The sequence below is a fragment of the Abrus precatorius genome, unplaced genomic scaffold (assembly GCF_003935025.1).
Source record: "Abrus precatorius isolate BTA unplaced genomic scaffold, Abrus_2018 Scaffold11, whole genome shotgun sequence".
NCBI classification, from domain to species: Eukaryota; Viridiplantae; Streptophyta; class Magnoliopsida; order Fabales; family Fabaceae; genus Abrus; species Abrus precatorius.
Window position 1 is genome coordinate 14137082 of NW_020874303.1, and position 17822 is coordinate 14154903.

General features: G+C 25.8%; 1 protein-coding gene across 2 annotated transcripts; it reads right to left on the bottom strand.

Annotated features, from left to right (window-relative positions):
- Positions 1-8392: 8392 nt before the first annotated feature.
- On the bottom strand, positions 8393-16916 carry LOC113853802 (beclin-1-like protein). 2 transcript variants are annotated; one of them, XM_027484434.1, is made up of 10 exons: positions 16650-16916; positions 16116-16441; positions 15860-16030; positions 14892-15016; positions 14675-14723; positions 13687-13845; positions 12609-12694; positions 12234-12305; positions 11525-11674; positions 8393-8768 (listed from the first exon to the last, which is right to left on the bottom strand). In XM_027484434.1, the coding sequence occupies exons 1-10, from the start codon at positions 16795-16797 to the stop codon at positions 8531-8533; spliced, it is 1524 nt and encodes a 507-aa protein (XP_027340235.1). In that variant the 5' UTR covers positions 16798-16916; the 3' UTR covers positions 8393-8530. The 2 variants fall into 2 exon arrangements, with proteins under 2 accessions (XP_027340235.1, XP_027340236.1); XM_027484435.1 differs by lacking the exon at positions 12234-12305 and having other exon boundaries at positions 8417-8768; positions 12588-12694.
- Positions 16917-17822: the final 906 nt, after the last annotated feature.

Consider the following 17822-nt stretch of genomic DNA (forward strand, 5'->3'; position numbering starts at 1 on the left):
ATAATTGATTATGATTAAATACAGGTTTTGACAAATATAATTCAACATAATTTCATGATTGTCCTTAATAAGGAGTCTTGTTCTATTGCATATTTTTAATGTCGGATTAATATTTCGAAGTAGCATAATTGGCATTCCTTCTTTGAGTTACAATCAATGGAGAGTAAATTCATTAAAATTTAAAATATCCAATAATTTTACAGGATACATAAGCTCTTATTTAATGATTTGATTTGATTTATCACCAACAATTTTAAAAAATTATTAATAAATAAGTAAACATAATTTTAATTTATAATTTGTATGATAAAATATTAATTATAAGAGTAGTTATGATAAACTCTATACGTGTATAATTGAATTATATTAATAAATAAATAAGTAAATATTATCACAATTTATAATATTAATACCAATACATACATGAATAAATTTGTATAATTATTCTCTAATTAAAATAAAGAAGTAAATTAATTTTAAAATATGAAATAATTTTAAATAATTATTTGTTAATGTAATAATAATAGAATTAATAAAATTAAGATAATATTTATTAAGATAATAATAGATTTAATAATATGTTGCATCTTACAAAAGACTAATAAATAACTAAATAAAATTTTAATTTAAATATATATTATACTGTCATTAAAATATTAATTAGATCTGTAATTATTTTAAAAATATAAATATAAATTTAATATATATACATTAAAATATTATACCGTCATTAAAAAAATAGATGTGTTTTAATAATTTTGACGCAGATCCGGTGTATTTGAGATTTGATAATTGCTTTCAGATATAATTTTTGTGTGATGTCCTTATTTCTATCTCTATAGTCTAATATTTGATATATCACATACTCTTAGAAAAACAAAAAGTTAATATTTAGTGAATTTGATTTAAATATTTTTAAAATTAAAAAATTTATAATTTTAAGAATATAACATAAGAAACATATATTAATAAAAAATATTTGTATTGAATTAATAATTTTTATGTATAATACCTGTATTTTGATTTACATCCTGGTGACTAACTTTAAGTCCACAAAATGAATAAATTTTTTCATTAGAAAATATAGTTCTATGTGTTTGTAATTGAATACTCTCAGTAAAATTTTTAAAAATATTAGAACTTGTATTTCAATTTAAAAATTTTAAATAATCATATACTGAGAATATATAATTCTAATAAATAAATATAATTTGATATGTTAATATAAAGAATATTTTTATAATATTTTAAACATTAATCTCAATCTTTCTTAGATTGTGAGTCTTTTGGTAATTGTAAAGATTTAAACTTCATACTCATCAAATTTTAGAAGTACGTAAAAGAAAATGCTTGTTAACTTTTGAAACAAATGATATATATATATATAGAAATTAAATCTAAAATTTAAACTTAATTTAGAGTTAAAACGTTATATTTTCTTTACATATTCGTTCATTACAATATAAAATTATTAAATATACAAAACCAAGAGTTATTTAAAGTTTTTAATATTAAATCATACTCATTTTCATTGTTATGATATTTAATAATATGTAATTTATTTCAATTATTATAATTAATTAGTTTTAATTTGAAATTTTTGAATTTATCATCATCATTATAACATTTTATAAAAAAAAAATTGCAAAAAAATTATTAAGTAAAAATATTGTTATTTTTTTAATTTAAAAAATTAAATTTGTCATCATAATTATTATAATATAAAATATAAATAAAATATCATCTACATTAATAGGTTAAACATGATTATGATAAATTAATTTCTATTAAATTATTTTTAAAAAAAATTAAAATAATAGAAGTAGAGGAAAAAAGATTAGTTAAAAAAAATTAATTAAGATTTGGATAGAAACTAAAAGATAATAATGATTTTATTTAATATAAAAAATAATTTTTATATCAATTAGAATTACAGATGTTGATATAATATAAAATTTAAACAAGTTTTATGTTAAGAACAAACTCAATACATAATATATATAATAATAAAATAAGATATATATATATATATATATATATATAATAAGATAAAATTATTTTATAAAAGACAAAAATATTTGGTGACATTTTTACTTTTCAAATTCTACACAATATTAAAAGTATTTATATAATATTGTAATAAAAATAGTTCAATCTTCTAAATCTTTCATTGTTGCTTTTTGTTCACTATTTTTTGTTTTATTTTTCTCAAGTTACGACCTAATAGAAAATATAATCTTCTAAATTATTGTATGATCTAAGAAGTTTGAACAATATATTACAAATTTATAATTTATACATTAATTCCCTCATTCTTTTATCTTACCTTAAGTAGTTATTTTTTCTTCAATAGAGCTTGTGTGCATGACCACTCTAATCACGTATATTCATAAAATAAATAAATTTAGGAAACTAATTGATAAATTAAATACAATTATATAACAATTTTAGTAAAATTTTACAGCAAAATACCTGTTAAGATGTTATTTTCACAACGAATTTTCAAATCTTCAAAGTTCACAAACTCAAAGATACAGTAAAGAATTATGTTATCATCATTTAATTCCTTAATAATAATTAGTGGCATGGAATTACAAAATGAAAGAATTGTTTTTAACAGCATCAAATTTATCTTTGTTCTTTGTCATTGAAAAATTTGTTATGAAGAATATTTTTCCTTACTTTAATATACATTTGAACAGGTAAGAAATACCTCATACTATGGAAGCATGTATGTAATTACTTTGTAGAAAGAAAAAAATTAATCAATTAGAAAATTTAAAAATAAATTAAGTTAGTTAATTATTATACAACAATATATAAAAATAACACAATTATAATTTATTAAAAATAATAAATTTTTAATCAGAAAAATATAAATACTAATACATTTTTATTAATTAGTACTGTATCAGTACTAATTAACTCTTTTTTGTTATATACATTTAGTGTATTTCATAACATTGATCTATTTATCTTTATTAGAACTTGTTATTCTCTACAAAAGCGTGAAAAACATAAAAGTAAATAATTACTAGTAATGTATTAAAGAAAATAATAATGAATTTGATAAAATTATTTAGTTAAAAATAAAATTGAATACATGATTTAAATTATATTAAACTAATAATTTTGTAAAGTGTAAATTTTTTAATTCAAAGTATATTTTAATGTTTGAAGTACATAATAAAATATAAATTATATTAAACTAATTTTTAAAATAATTTAAATTAATATCATTTAAATTTTAACATAACTTAAAGTAAATAAATAATGTTATTTTAATTAAAAGGTAACTCAACAAATTTATAGATATTTTTTTCTATTAATTATTTTTATTATGCAAAATATTATAACTTATTTTAACAATTTTAATTTTATTTTATATATAGTATTTTAATTTATAAAGTTATTTTTTATTAGAAATTTAATTTAACAATATATAATATAAACTAATAATTTTGTAAGTGTAAATTTTTTAGTGCAAAAGTAAATTTTAGAATTTAAAGTACATATCAAACTATAGATTATTCTAAACTAATTAATAAAATAATTTAAATATATAAATTTGTCTATTCATCATAAATTTAATTTAACAACGTGTAATATAAATTACTATCTTTGTAAATGTAGTTTTGTTTTTTTTAATTCAAAGTACATTTTAGTATTTGAAGTACAAATTAAAATATAGATTGTATATATAGTATTTAATAAAATAATTTAAATTAATATCAATTAAAATGTTACTTAAGAAATTAATAGTTTTATTTTATTATTTAACTATTTTCGTTCATTAGTCATAATTTTACTTCACAATGAAATTTTTAAAATTTTTTAATTGAAAAATTTAATAATTTTTTATCAAGTATCATGTCATTCACAACAATATTAATATAGCTGTTTTTAATATAATATAACCATCATTTTTAATAAATTTTCCTTAATTACAATTTATCAATTATTATCATCATAATTATTAAATATAAAATATAAATAAAATATTTTTTACATTAATAAGTTATACATAATTATGATATATCAATTTCTATTAAATTAGTTGTAAAAAAATAAAAATAATAGAAGAAGAGAAAAAAATAGTTGTTAAAATTTTTTCAATTAAGATTTAAGTAGAAACTAAAAGAGAAGAATGATTTTATTTAATATAAATATTAATTTTTATATAAATTAAAATTATAGAAGTTGATAAATATAAAGTTTATGAGTCAAATATAAAATCTAGGCAAATTTTATGTTAAAAATAAAGTCAATAATAATAATAATAATAATAATAATAATAATAAAGTAAGAGAAATGTATATAATAAGATAAAAAAATTATTTTATAAAAAATTTAAATATTTGATGACATTTTACTTTTCAAATTCTACATAATATTAAAAGTATTTATACAATATTGCAATAAAAATGGTTCAATTTTCTAAATCTTCTATTGTTGTCTTTTATTTTTCATTTTTTACTTCATCTTCTTCAAGTTGTAACCTAAAAGAAAATATTAAATATAAATTATTGTATTATCTAAGAAATTTGAACAATACATTACAAATTTATAATTTATACATTAATTTTCTCTTTCTTTTTGGTTTGTTGTTTTCACGGTTGGAGATATAGATTTGATACAATCATTTGTTGTTGAATTCAAATCATTAAGAAAAGTCCATTTATCTTCATTGCAACTTGTTGTTCTCCTACAAAAGCATGAAAAATAGTGATAAATTTGATAAAATTTAATCAGTTAACAATAAAATTCAATATATGATATCATTTAAAAAAAATACATCTTTATGCTTACTTAAAAAATTAAATTTAAATATATAACACAATTTAGTGAAATAAAATAAAAAATATCAAACTCAAAAATGTACGTACTTACATGGGTAGGTAATTATTGACAGCTGACATGATTACAAAATATAAAGAAAAAGGATGATAATAGAAAGAACCATGAGCAAGTTTTTAAAATTTGTGTAAACATGACTTATATAAGTAGAGATGAAGTCCTACTCAGTGATATATGAAAAGTCAGAAAATAAAAAATTAATATAATAAAAGTTATCTTTTTATTTGTATGATAGTTTACTTATCTTTTCATTGGAAATTTAATTTAATAATATATAATATAAAACAATAATTAACATTGAAATGTTAAATAGAAGTTAAAAACAAAGATACATTTTTATTTATAATTAAAAGATAAATCGAGAACTTCATGAAATTTTTTTTAAAAGTATTTTTGTACAATTTAATCAATATTGTTTTTTCTATTTTCAATATTTAACATAGAAAATTTTAAAATTTATTTAAATTATTTATAATAAATTATAATTTTTTTATTAAATATTATTTACAGTAACTTTTTTATTGATATTTTTAACATTATATAATTATCAATTCTAATAAATTTTTCTTAAATACAATTAAAAAATAATAAGCAAATTATGCAAATTATGAAAGTAATTTTAAATTATTTTATTTGATCTTAACAATATATAATATAAACTAATAATTAGGTAAGTATAATTTATTTAATTTTAAAGTAAGTTTTAGTTTTTGAAAAATATATTAAACTATATATTTATTAAAATAATTAATAAAATAATTTAAATTTGTAAACTTGTCTTTTCATTTGATATTTATTTTAACAATATATATTATAAGCTAATAATTTAATAAATGTAGTATTTTTAAACTAAATTACAATTTAGTATTGTTAGTAAATATTAAAAATATGGATTATATTAAAATATTTAATAAAATAATTTAAACATGTAGAATTGTATTTTCTTTAGAAATTTAATTTAACAATATATAATATAAACAAATAATTTTCTAAATGTGTATTTTTTATTCAAATTACATTTTAATATTTGAAGTACATATTGAAATGTAGATTATTTTAATGAATTAATAAAATAATTTAAATATATAAATTTGTCTTTTATTATAAATTTAATTTAACAATATATACTATAAACTAATAATTTTGTAAATTTAATTTTTTTAATTTAAAATATATTTTAGTGTTTGAAGTACATAATAAAATATAGATTATATTAAAATAAAATAATAATTTTAATTCGTAAATTATGAAAAATATTATAATTAATTTTAATAATGATAATTTAAGCTAATTTATAGTATAAATATTTATGTTACCGTTTGTAACATAATATAATCATTAATATTAATAAATATTCTTTAAATATAATTAAAACATAATAAGTGTTATAAAATATAATTTTAATTCATAAGTTATACGTTTTGAATTTTTTTACACAGAGTAATAAGTAAGTGGAGTCAATGCGAATAATTTAATACATTCTGAATTTTAAGGTATAGAATAATAAATAGATAAAATTACATTTTAAAATTTAATACACTTAATAATAAGTAGGTGTAGTCAATTATATATATATATATATATATATATATATATATATATAGATGATCAAATTTAAAATTTTTAAAATATGATTCTACCTCCTCAAAGAGACGTTTATATTTAATGTCTAACTATAACTATATTTCTTAGTAAGATAATCTTACACAAATAACTATATATTTTTTTTTACTTTTTTACAGAATGATCGTAAATGTTTTTAACACAATCAATTTAAAAAATAAAAATATAATGTTTTACAAAATTAAATATTATATTGATAATATAAATATTATTTAATACACTTCTTCTAGTTTTTATTTAAGATTTTATACAAGAATCAAGAAAATAATTAATGTTTAAAATTTTATAAAAAATATTATTGATTTTTTATTATATCTTTTATCTATTATATTAATTAATATCTCCCTTATTTATTTTATTGAATAAACAGTAATTTTTAAAATAAAATCATAAAAAGTATTTTATTAATTTATATAATAATAATAACAAATAAAATAAAAATTGAGATCACCAGATTTTTTTTAAAATTAAACGGACTCGACTGGTCCAATCAAATTTTCAAAACAATGACAAAAATCAATATTAAGATTCTTATTATCAATATCTTCTATGTTTATGAAATCCTCATTGTGTCCTTGAATCTAAATTAAAATGACTTACGAAACTGATCTAACATTGGAAGCACATAAACCATACCCAAATTTTAAATTTAAGAATTTTAAAAAAATAAAAAAGAAAAATGCAAAAGTAAAAAAAAGTAGGAGTAAGGATGGTCTTATAAGATCAAAGCTCCAGACTCATCTAATTAAGGATCTTAAAGTGGCACAATACTCTTTTCAATAAAAAAAAAGTTATTTTTTATTCAAATTTTAAATATATATTCTTTATATGAATAACTACAAATTTAAATATAAATATTAACAAAAAGAATTACTTAACTCATGTTTAGTTTAACATAATATATATAAAATTCACTAGTCATACGTGAATGATGTAACACTCAATCTTAATAAATTAAGCATGAATTAAAATTGTTTATATGGTATGGTAGGATTCAATTTAATAGTATTTCATGCATTTAAAAATATTATAATATAATCAAATTAATTCCAAAAAAATCCTTAAATGAGTTTATCTAATTATATTTATTTGTCAACAGTTAAATCTATCTTGGCCTTTTTTCTTCTTTTTTTTTTTGGCACTAACATCTGGTATGTATAATTTGGACAAAGGTTTCTAAGGGTCTGCTTTTATTTATTTTTTAATTATTTTATAAACATTTAGATTTATAAACCTTTCCATAAAATGCAGATTTTCAATATACTTTATACACAACAAATGCTGCATTTTGAAGAAAACTAACCTAGAGTAACACTTCCAAAATCATTTAATAAGAACATAATTATGTTTTTGGATTCATAATTACACAAAACCATGTATTATTTATGTTATTCTCCAATTAAAAATAAAGTTTCACTTTGACATTCTACATAATAAAAATTTACATTAAAAATTATCAAGCATTATTAAGGTAAAAATTCAACCAAATCAACACTAAAAACACCTATGATATTACACTTAATCAGTCTATCATAATTTAGCTTATGTATTTTTAATGTCTCTAATTTTTATTATTCAGATAATCCACATAATTTATGAATGTTAAAATTAAATCTCACCCACATTTTATCCCATAATTTAAATGTTTAAATAATAAAAAATAAAACATAGCATAAAATATAATGGAAGCCATTTTGCTTTTTATTCTTATTTAAATATTTCATGTATTTTTTTTCTTTTGCTAATTTATATAAATCAATGTTACATTATGCTTTCATTTAATTCTCTCGTTACGTTAGTTAATTTCTAGACAAATTTTAGAATGTCTTAATTTAAGTAAATTCGAACAATTAGAATCAAAAGAACAAAATCAAAGAGATTATTAAAGTATCAAATCTAGTTGTAACTTCGAGAATAATAGCACGTAGATTAAGTATTGAATAATACTAACAAGAATTGTGATACAAACATTTGTATGGGCATCTAAGGACTACGTAGTTTCATGTACACATTTGTATGTAAACTAAATCCTAGGAAACGTTTATTATGTTTAGTTTCGAGATTCAGACTTGGCTTCAGTAGCACGCTTCGGGTACAAAGACCCTACTGGCTGCACTTCAGCATGTGAAGATACCATAGCTGAAAGAGGCTGGAAGTTCGTATTTCCAACAAACCAATAAAGAGCCCATTTCAAATTGCAAAGAGTGTACTTGAGAGCTTTTGTCCAACTTTCCTGCTTATTGAAGCTCTGAGTGATGGAATAGTTTTCCACTCTGTCATTTTCAATCCTAAAAATCAGCCCAAAATATTTGTCATTCTCAACTGCTACCTTGATATATTTAGCAACACTTAATACGATAAAGATCATATAGAAAAGGGTATAATAAACAGTTCAACTAAATCCATAATAATAAAAAGTTCATGAAAGCATAATATAGTTTTGTAAATGAAAGGAACTACGTACCCATTCAAAGATTTCTTTTCTTTAACAGCCACCTTTGAACTCCAAATAATATCTCTAAAATTTATTTTTGACCAAGTCTAGTCACTTCTTATAATCCATGTAACTGAACTTTAACTAATAGGATAAGGTTTTATATTTATCATTTAGGATTTAGGTAGAGAAGGTGAAAAAGAAAGAAGGGATACTTTTAACAATAATAATCTCTTCAGCATAATGGTGTGATATAAAATACTAAGTACTAACCTTTATTTATTATACAGTTAATAGACTCCTAATCTTAATCAAATCAAATAAGGAAACAATTTGGAAAATATATTAAAATATGAAATCTGAAAACAGCTCTAAGAGATCATCTAAGATACAGTTTAAAAAAAAAAATTGATATCATACCTATGTAAAATCTTACTGAGTTTTAAGATCAAACTAACACAACATAAAATGGACTCCACAACACATGGCAACAAAGAAAATGCGCAAGGCGGCTGGGTGGACCCGTGCATGAACAAAGGAGAAACTTGCTGTAAAAGAGCTTGGCAAAATTGCCTTGCAAGTAATCCTACATAGCAAGAGCCAAAAGTCTATATCCATCAAGAACAACATTTGGAAGCTTCAAACAATTTCCTAGCAAGCAATCCTACATAGCAAGAACTAAAACTCTTTATATTCATCAAGAACAATATTTGGAAGCTTCAAACAATTTCCTAGCAAGCAATCTGATTGAGCACTGGACCAGATGAGGAAGGTTTATTCTCGTAGGGGAAAGAAGGGCACAGGGGGAGAGAATTAGTTGTACTACTGAGTCGGCAAGTTTGTTAGGCCATGCAGCGCAATTACAGGGTTAGTGGGATTGTGTGGGGGCGAGTAGTTAGTCTTGGGATTGTGCTTAGACAGAGAAATATTATTTTCTCTGAGGAGCTCTGCTATGGTCTGTCACTGTAAGGGCTTAGGCTCTCTTATCCATTTCTTAATAATACTTTTTACCCAGATCTTATTCCTGGTGTTTCATCACAATTCTACATAGCAAGAACAAAAACCCTATATATTCATCAAGAACAACATATGGAAGCTTCAAACAACAAAAATATCTTAAGGAGACCTATAAAAATCTTGGAAAACAAATATGGGATGGAGACAAGGTCGAACTACATCTGGGATGCAATCAACTCAACCGCATCTATGAGGTTGATAAATAGGGGTGAAAAAATTGAGAAACTAGAGATAGAAGTCCTAAAGAATGCCAAGAAACAAAAGAAATAGGGCATGACGGGACCTTGCTGTGATTGCTTGTGGTTTCAGAGCTTTTGGTCTGGTGTATTTTGCAAATACTGTTGAGTCTTGATTTTTTTAGTCCAGTTCTGGCTCTTTATTTGGTATTGTATTTGATTCAGTTAATTGAGTTTTTATCAGGTACCTCTGTTACAGTTTGAATACCCAAAGCATAGGTCAAATTAGATGTCCAATAGGTCACAGCTTGCTGGTTGCAGTTCCACAGTAGATTTACACAGCAGCTGCATCTTTGTGCAGTAGTTCAGTCGTTGAGTGCATGAGGCAGTATAGCAATAGGGTCAAATGCAAGACTGTGAGAGGCACCAGTTTAGTTGCATTTAGGTAAAGTATGAGAGGCACCAGTTTCATCCATTGGAGGCAGCTTGGTTTTGTAAAGCAATTGAGAAGAAGGAAATAAAATGAAGCCCTACCCAAACAATGATATTTTGGCCTTTTTGGGGGCCTTTTCAGTAGGGTAAATAACTCACCAACTCAGGCTTGGATTTGCCAGTTCGATCGAGTTTGTGCAAGTTCAACCAAGTCTAGCCATGTTTAATGAGAGCCGAGTTTCCATGGGAGTCAGCTCCATTTGCAACCTAGGATTGTAAACTCGGACAAGTTTACAATTTGACTCGAGGATTTGACAACCATGACTATGAAATGGAAAAAGGCTTGGATATTGTGTTGTTACAATAACAATATTATGAGATATTTTTTCTACATATTCTAACAAACTAATTCAAGTATATATATATATATATATATATATATATATATACACACTAATTTAATTCAAAATCAAGTATAGCAAAGCTTGGTTCACCATGCTTCATGCCATTTGTTATTTTGATGTTTGAGAAAGATAGTGGGTGTGGCAAGGTTGGGAGTCTAGCCTGCATGTGCACCAGAACAAATAAAAGACACGTAGCAGGCTTCATTATTATTTCTTTGTTGTTTCCTCCCTAGAGAGGAATGGGAGGATTGTGAATCTCGTGCATTAAGTTCAAATGCACCATAAATTCCAATAAACCATAACTAAGTGCACCTTATCAAGATCTTAAGTCATGACCCAGAGTTAGAGCACTCTCTCAAAGACAAGCTCAGAGGTAAAAATGCATAAAGCCATCATCTTTTCCTCTCCTCCATCTCCATCGAACAGACAAAGGACACAATCAGCTTAACTCCAGAAGACTCAGACATCATGGCACCAAAACAAAGTTTCTATTTTATCCAATGCAAGTAAATACTCACACAGAACCCAAAGATAAAAAGCACTGCCTTAAATGAGTGTATATTATATGCAGTAATACTTACTTATAAGGCAGTTTGAAACATTTCTCAGGCGGTATGTTGTTCTCTTGATCCTTAGAATTTGCGAATTCTGCAAAATCTTTGAGGCATGCTAAAAACAGTGTCATTGCTTTGTCATAGCGAGTACTCCAGAACAAGTTGACCGGACCAAACCTGCAAAACCCCAGCATCCATTAATAATGACTACTCATTAGACAAGTATAATAACAAATCTAAATACAGAAAGCTCATTAAATTAATTCATTCACAACATTTTACATTAATATAATTCACACCAACTATACTCTATTTTTTATTTTCTGATTGAGTCCTCCATAATAAGTTCTTCATTACAAAATGATTACTTCTGTTCTTTCCTTTTAGTCCCTCAAAATATCACGTGTTTCTTTGTTTAGTCCCTAATTTTAGGACAACAAAATGAAAAATTCATGATATTTAGGAAGATCAAATTAGAAACTGGGAATATTTAGAGGGGCCAAATGAAAAATTTAAGAACATATAAGGGATCAAATAGGAAACATAAATCACAAGGGGGCCATTTGGTAAAGAAACATATATTATGAAGGACTTGTTTGGGGCAAAAATTAAAGATGAGGGAATGAAAAAATCACAAATTTTAGGGACAAGCTAAATTACACCTATTATATATTACTACTAAGATCAAAAACCACAAAGACACAAACAACTAAATAGCACCGTGAGGCATACTTACAGCTCATAGGTACTGTTGTTTGTGTCTGTGACACGAGGGTAGCTACCCATAGGAATTATCTTTAATCGATATCTAAAAGTAAGTTCAGGATGTGTTACAAATCATTCTCAATAAATTATTGAAAAATGTAAAGTGAAAATAATATGAAACACAAAAGCATATAGGATCTGCAAGTTTCAGCTTGTTCTAAAATTTTTATTCAACTAGAAACCATCTTGTACCATAACATACAAAGTAATAAAAATATCACATAGAAGACAAGAATCCTTTCTAATTAAATGTGATCAGCAAAAAATATGGAAACATAAAAGAGAAGTTATACTAAATTAATAATAGTAATTATATTCATCCTACATGGTTAATGGCAAAGGATACTGAAACTTAGGTCGGAAATACTGGCACATAGTATGAAGGAGAAGACAAGCTTGGCCCCAGGCAGCATTTATCTCATCCCATTCAACCTAAACATTTCATAATAGTAGTAAACATCATAATAAAAAATAAAATATTCAAACTTGATAGAAAAATGGATTCAAGATTAAGAAAATTTGCACCAAATTAGTAAAAGACACATGCGGCTAATATTTAGTGTACTAGCAAACTAGCCTTTCTGTTGTAAGTTCAGTTTTCTGTGGTATCTAACTGTAACTGTTGATTATATTAATAGTTATTTTATAAGATTGTAAAGTTATCACATTATTAGTTAGTTTATAACTGCTAGGATAGTATCTAGGCTGTTTAGTGTATATATATAATTGTTATCCTTTGAGTGAATAGTGTGAAATAATACAAAACTCCAGTTCAAATAGAACTGTAACTAACTGGAGTTGTCAGTATCAATCATTGCTAGCTATTAAGCTCTATAAACATTATAACATCAATTGTTTTGTATGTTTTAATACTTCAATAAAAATTTCAAATTCAGCTGCCTCTTTCCCCAAGTCTCATCTCAAATTCTTAATATGGTATCTTGAGCTGTTAAATCCAAGATTCACGGCTGAAGTACAAACTCCTGCTTCCACCCCAATCACATTCTCACTTCAACTATCCATCAAATTCAATGAATCCCATTTCCTCCAATGGCAACAAGTTGAAGGCATGATTCATGGTCATCGCTTGTATCACTTTGTGGTGAACCCAATGATTCCTGCAAAATTTCTCACCGAAATCGATCGTGATGAGAATCATGTCAATCCTCTCTCTCCATTGGGAGAAACAAAATAGAGAAACATGAGTTATTTTAAATTATGGGAAGTTTGATTCATTTTACAACTTATTTTTTTTACTCCTATAAGTATATATTGATAAGTTTATCCAAATTGGGCCCAATTAAGCTTACCAATTATTTTAAAGGCATAAGCTACAAAAGAAGAAACACAACCATGCATATTAAGCTTAATAACACATTGAAACAACATTAAAAACCAGCAATACAACATGCTAGGTGTCTTACTGGAATTTTAGGGAGTCTTCCAAGTCGAAAATTGTTAATTGTTCCAAACTCTCCATCATGAGAAATGGGGAAGGCATCATTTAGCACATTTGTTCGCTTCAACAATTCTAAATGTGCTTGTGAAACTTCAATCTTGGCCAAAATTGCATCTCTCTCCTCCTGTTAATTGAAGCATTTTGGCTAAATGCTCAGGCTTGGAAGTTATATTTTAAAAAAAAATGCAAAATTTGCTGCAACTTGATTAAACTTCTTTTACAAGAGCATGAAAATAAACAAATCAGATAACCATCAGGGAATTAGATATAAGAAAAGAGAAAAATCTGTATTGAAGAGTACGAGAGTCAAATCAACTACTCACACTGTCACACAGCTTAGACAGTAGTGACAAGTATGGTAGTGAAAGAAAGAAAGAAAAATACAAGCAATTCAATATAGTGCACAGTCTCTCCCTAGTCCAGAGTCTAACCCAAATTTTGCCTCCTCCCCTCCCAGCATTCTCTCTTCCTAATAGTCCCTACATACCCTCTCAACCACTTCACTAGTGTTATCCCATGTCACCACTGCCACCGAGGCAGTTGGTTTCCCCTTCTCTCACCTTGTGCATGATAGGGTGCATCAAACCCTTCCTCCTTCGGTACATATGCTTAATTTTTGGCTTCTCAATGTGGGCCATAACAGAATCCCACACTAACATAAGATAAGAGTGTCTGGTCAAAAGGAAATTTTCATTCATAAAGTATGATCATCTGATGACAGTATAAATAATCAGTTTTATTCGCTCCATGTTATCAGTGACTTTCAACATAAAAGAGCCTGTTGAAGTAGAGGCACAATAGTAAAAAATGATGAAGCAGTGTTTGTCATTTGATCCAATGACCCTCTAGAATTCACCCAAACTAGCTTAAGACAGAGAGAAACATAAAACTTGAGTAGAATAAATTTTCCCAGACAAGATGGTATGGGAGGTGGGGGCTAGGCAATTACCTACCTGATGAGAAATTAATTGAAACTGAAAATTGTTGAACTCATGCCAATACCTGTTACATATTCAGATACATAAAATCAATCATTGACATCAAGCATTCACACAAACCATATAAGAAAATATTAAAGATCTGTCCTTATTCATAGAAATTTTGTTTTATTAGTCATGGCATTTTTTTATCAAGAAATATCATATGGTTAAGATACAGAGAAAAATATACCGCTCCTCCAATTCTTTAAAGCGGCTTGCTTTTAACTCTAGTTCCCTCAGTTCAGCATTTACTTCAGCATTCTGTCTCTCTGTTTCTTCAATTGCTGCTTCAAGTCTTCGTTCTTCTTCCTCAATCTTGAATAGCATTGCATGAAGTAAATCATAGATTATGCTTTGGAAGAAAATTTAATGATACACTCAACAATATCATGTCAATCAGACCATTTTTACTAAGGACTACGACATTTCCAATCAAATTTCCATATTACCACCGCAAAGCATGAAAAGTATAATTTTGAAATTTGAAACAGTTGTGATTGTGAACTAATCTGTTTTCCAACTTCAAGTTTAAAAAGGGCAACATATATTTCTCACAGATATGGAACTGATCTTGGAACAACTCCACAGAAGTTTAGATGCCAAATAAATCACCCAAGGCTCTTGGTAGATTTGGAAGGTTTAACCAAATGGAAATATTGCATAAAACATGTAAATATTATGCCTAACAGTTCACAGTACATTAACAATGGTGCAATGTCACCCTTCTCCTTGCAGCCAAGGAAAATAAATTTGAAATGCTTATGAATTGGAATGACTGTTCAAATAATACTGAGCATATAATGTGAAAAAAAATATGGAAAGGACCATTCTGTCCTATTATCCATCTATCCTCAGTTCCATCTCAAGGAATTGAAATGTTCCTTTTAAACCTTATGTCCAGTTCTGCTCTATCTTTCAATTGCACCAAACATAGAACAAAATCCACGTTATCTTCTGTTTCATTCTGACCCACCTACCTATATTTGAGAAAAAACTAATATAGCCTTAAACATATACCAGCTATAGATTCAAAAAATAGTTAAAGACAGTAATGAATACTCTCTGATTTTTCCCCCACAGTTTTCAGGACTAGTGGTTTAAATCCTATATAAATAGTAAATTTATATACAGATTGGAGATAGTAAACCTGATGAGCACCTTCAGTTTCTCTTTAAGAAAATCAGCCTCACTGAGGACATCTCCAGTCTCCCCCTCCAAACGTTTAAGACAGGCCTCATATGCTTCAATGTCCCTGTTTACATCTTCAACCTCTTTATCAAGCTTATCTGACAAAATCCGCATGCAGTCAAGGCATAAAGGCTGTTCAACCTGTAACCAGATATTAAAATCAGGCAGACTACAATCCAATTGCCTCAAAACCAATCAAACAAATTACATGTTCCCACACACAAACCTGTGTCTGAGTCGTGGCAATCTCAAATGCTCGCGTCAGGACAGTGATAGTTGCATTAAACCCAGAGTTATGAGGTGGCAAATGGTCACCAGAATCAGCCCCCGTTGCCGACGAGTGAGCTCCACTGCCATCAGATTGAGATTCAGACTTGTAAACAACCACAAACGACTCTTCCATTGCCTTTCCAGGCTGCGCAGCATCACCACGCGGCCGAGCAGGATTTCCCTGAGCCTGAGGCCGTTGCTTCGGCAACACAACATACGAATTGTCCATCTTAGTCGTACTCAGCACACTGCTGGCACCATGAATGGATGACCCTTGCATCCCTACACTCATCCATTGCATCTTCATAAAAAACTAAACCACCGCAACTATTCTTCTTCGAACAATTACACTTAAAACCAATACAATAATTCCTCTAGAACTATTCAACATAAGCATATAAATATTAAACAGAAAACCACCCTAATCAACAACATGTGCCAATTAAATTAAGAAATAATAAGAGGGGAAGGGAAGAAAACCCTAACCGACCGGAGCGAGAAGGGTCGTTGAAGAATTTGTCGGCGTAGGGATCGACGCCGACGATGCAAAGAGGATTGCGGCAGTTCTGACAAACCCATCGGGGCACATTCGGATCCACCGGGAAGGTCCGAGTCCGACCCTTATCGCCCTTCTTCATCGCTTTATTTCCTTCCTTTTTGTTGAAACCTAATTCACATCACAACGATTTTCTTTCTTGTTTGTATTATACATACAATCACAACGAGCATAGATTCCGAGGAAGCAACTAACTGAATCTAAAACCTTTAGGTCAAACTAATTATTTTTCTTTCATTCTCTTGGTCAAATTGATTTTTGAAAAGAGTTTTAAAAATATATATATATATTATGTTTTTATTAGACATTTTTTTCTCTCCTTGTTTAAGATATTAAGAAGACTACATACTCTATTAAAAAAAAACCAGATTACATACTCGTAAAATTTGAAAACAAAAAAGACATAACTCACCATTATAGTTATATTATATTTAATTACTAAAAATTATAAGAAAGAAAAGAATTTGATTTAAGATTGTTGATTTTGACTGAGATTTTTTAAAAAGAATTTTATTTTTAAAAGTTATTATTTCAATTCTAACTGAAAATGACTCGAATTAGCAATCAGGTTAGGTCATGCAATACTTATTCTCCTAACTAGGTTGAACATGCATGCTTAGAATGCATCATGGTGTAACTCTTTATTCACATATAATTAAAATATTCATAGGAATTTTTTTTACAAGACTATTTTGTGAAATCTTTAGATTGATACCACTTTGTGAATGTTCAATTTTATTACAAGTCTTTGTTGTTTTAATATTTTTATATTAAATAATAAAAATATAAAGTAAAAGAAACTAAAATAATAATATAAAGGAGAGAAAATTTTATAAATTATATAAACATGAAAAAAAATTAAAATTAAAAGAAAATAAAAAATAATTTTTTAAAAAAAGGTATAAACAAATATAGTGGATTTTTTTTCATTTCGAGAAACAGAGAGTTTGATAGGTCCCTAACAAATAGAAATTAGTGTACCAAATCAAGAAATTATTGAAATATAAGAAAATTAGGGATTTAGAAAATAAGATTAACTTAGAAAATCTCACACACAAAAATATGGGAAGAAGGAATAAAAGAAATGTATAAGTTCTTAAAAAATAT

Bases quoted from the DNA above. Each gene is read 5' to 3' on its own strand.
- LOC113853802 (XM_027484434.1), bottom strand. From the start codon at position 16,797: ATGAAGAAGGGCGATAAGGGTCGGACTCGGACCTTCCCGGTGGATCCG. The intron at 15,017-15,859 runs GTGCTCATCAGG...ATGCTATTCAAG, and splicing joins TTCTTAAAGAGAAACTGAAG to ATTGAGGAAGAAGAACGAAG. The intron at 12,306-12,608 runs GTATCCTTTGCC...ACTTACTTTTAG, and splicing joins TATTTCCGACCTAAGTTTCA to ATATCGATTAAAGATAATTC.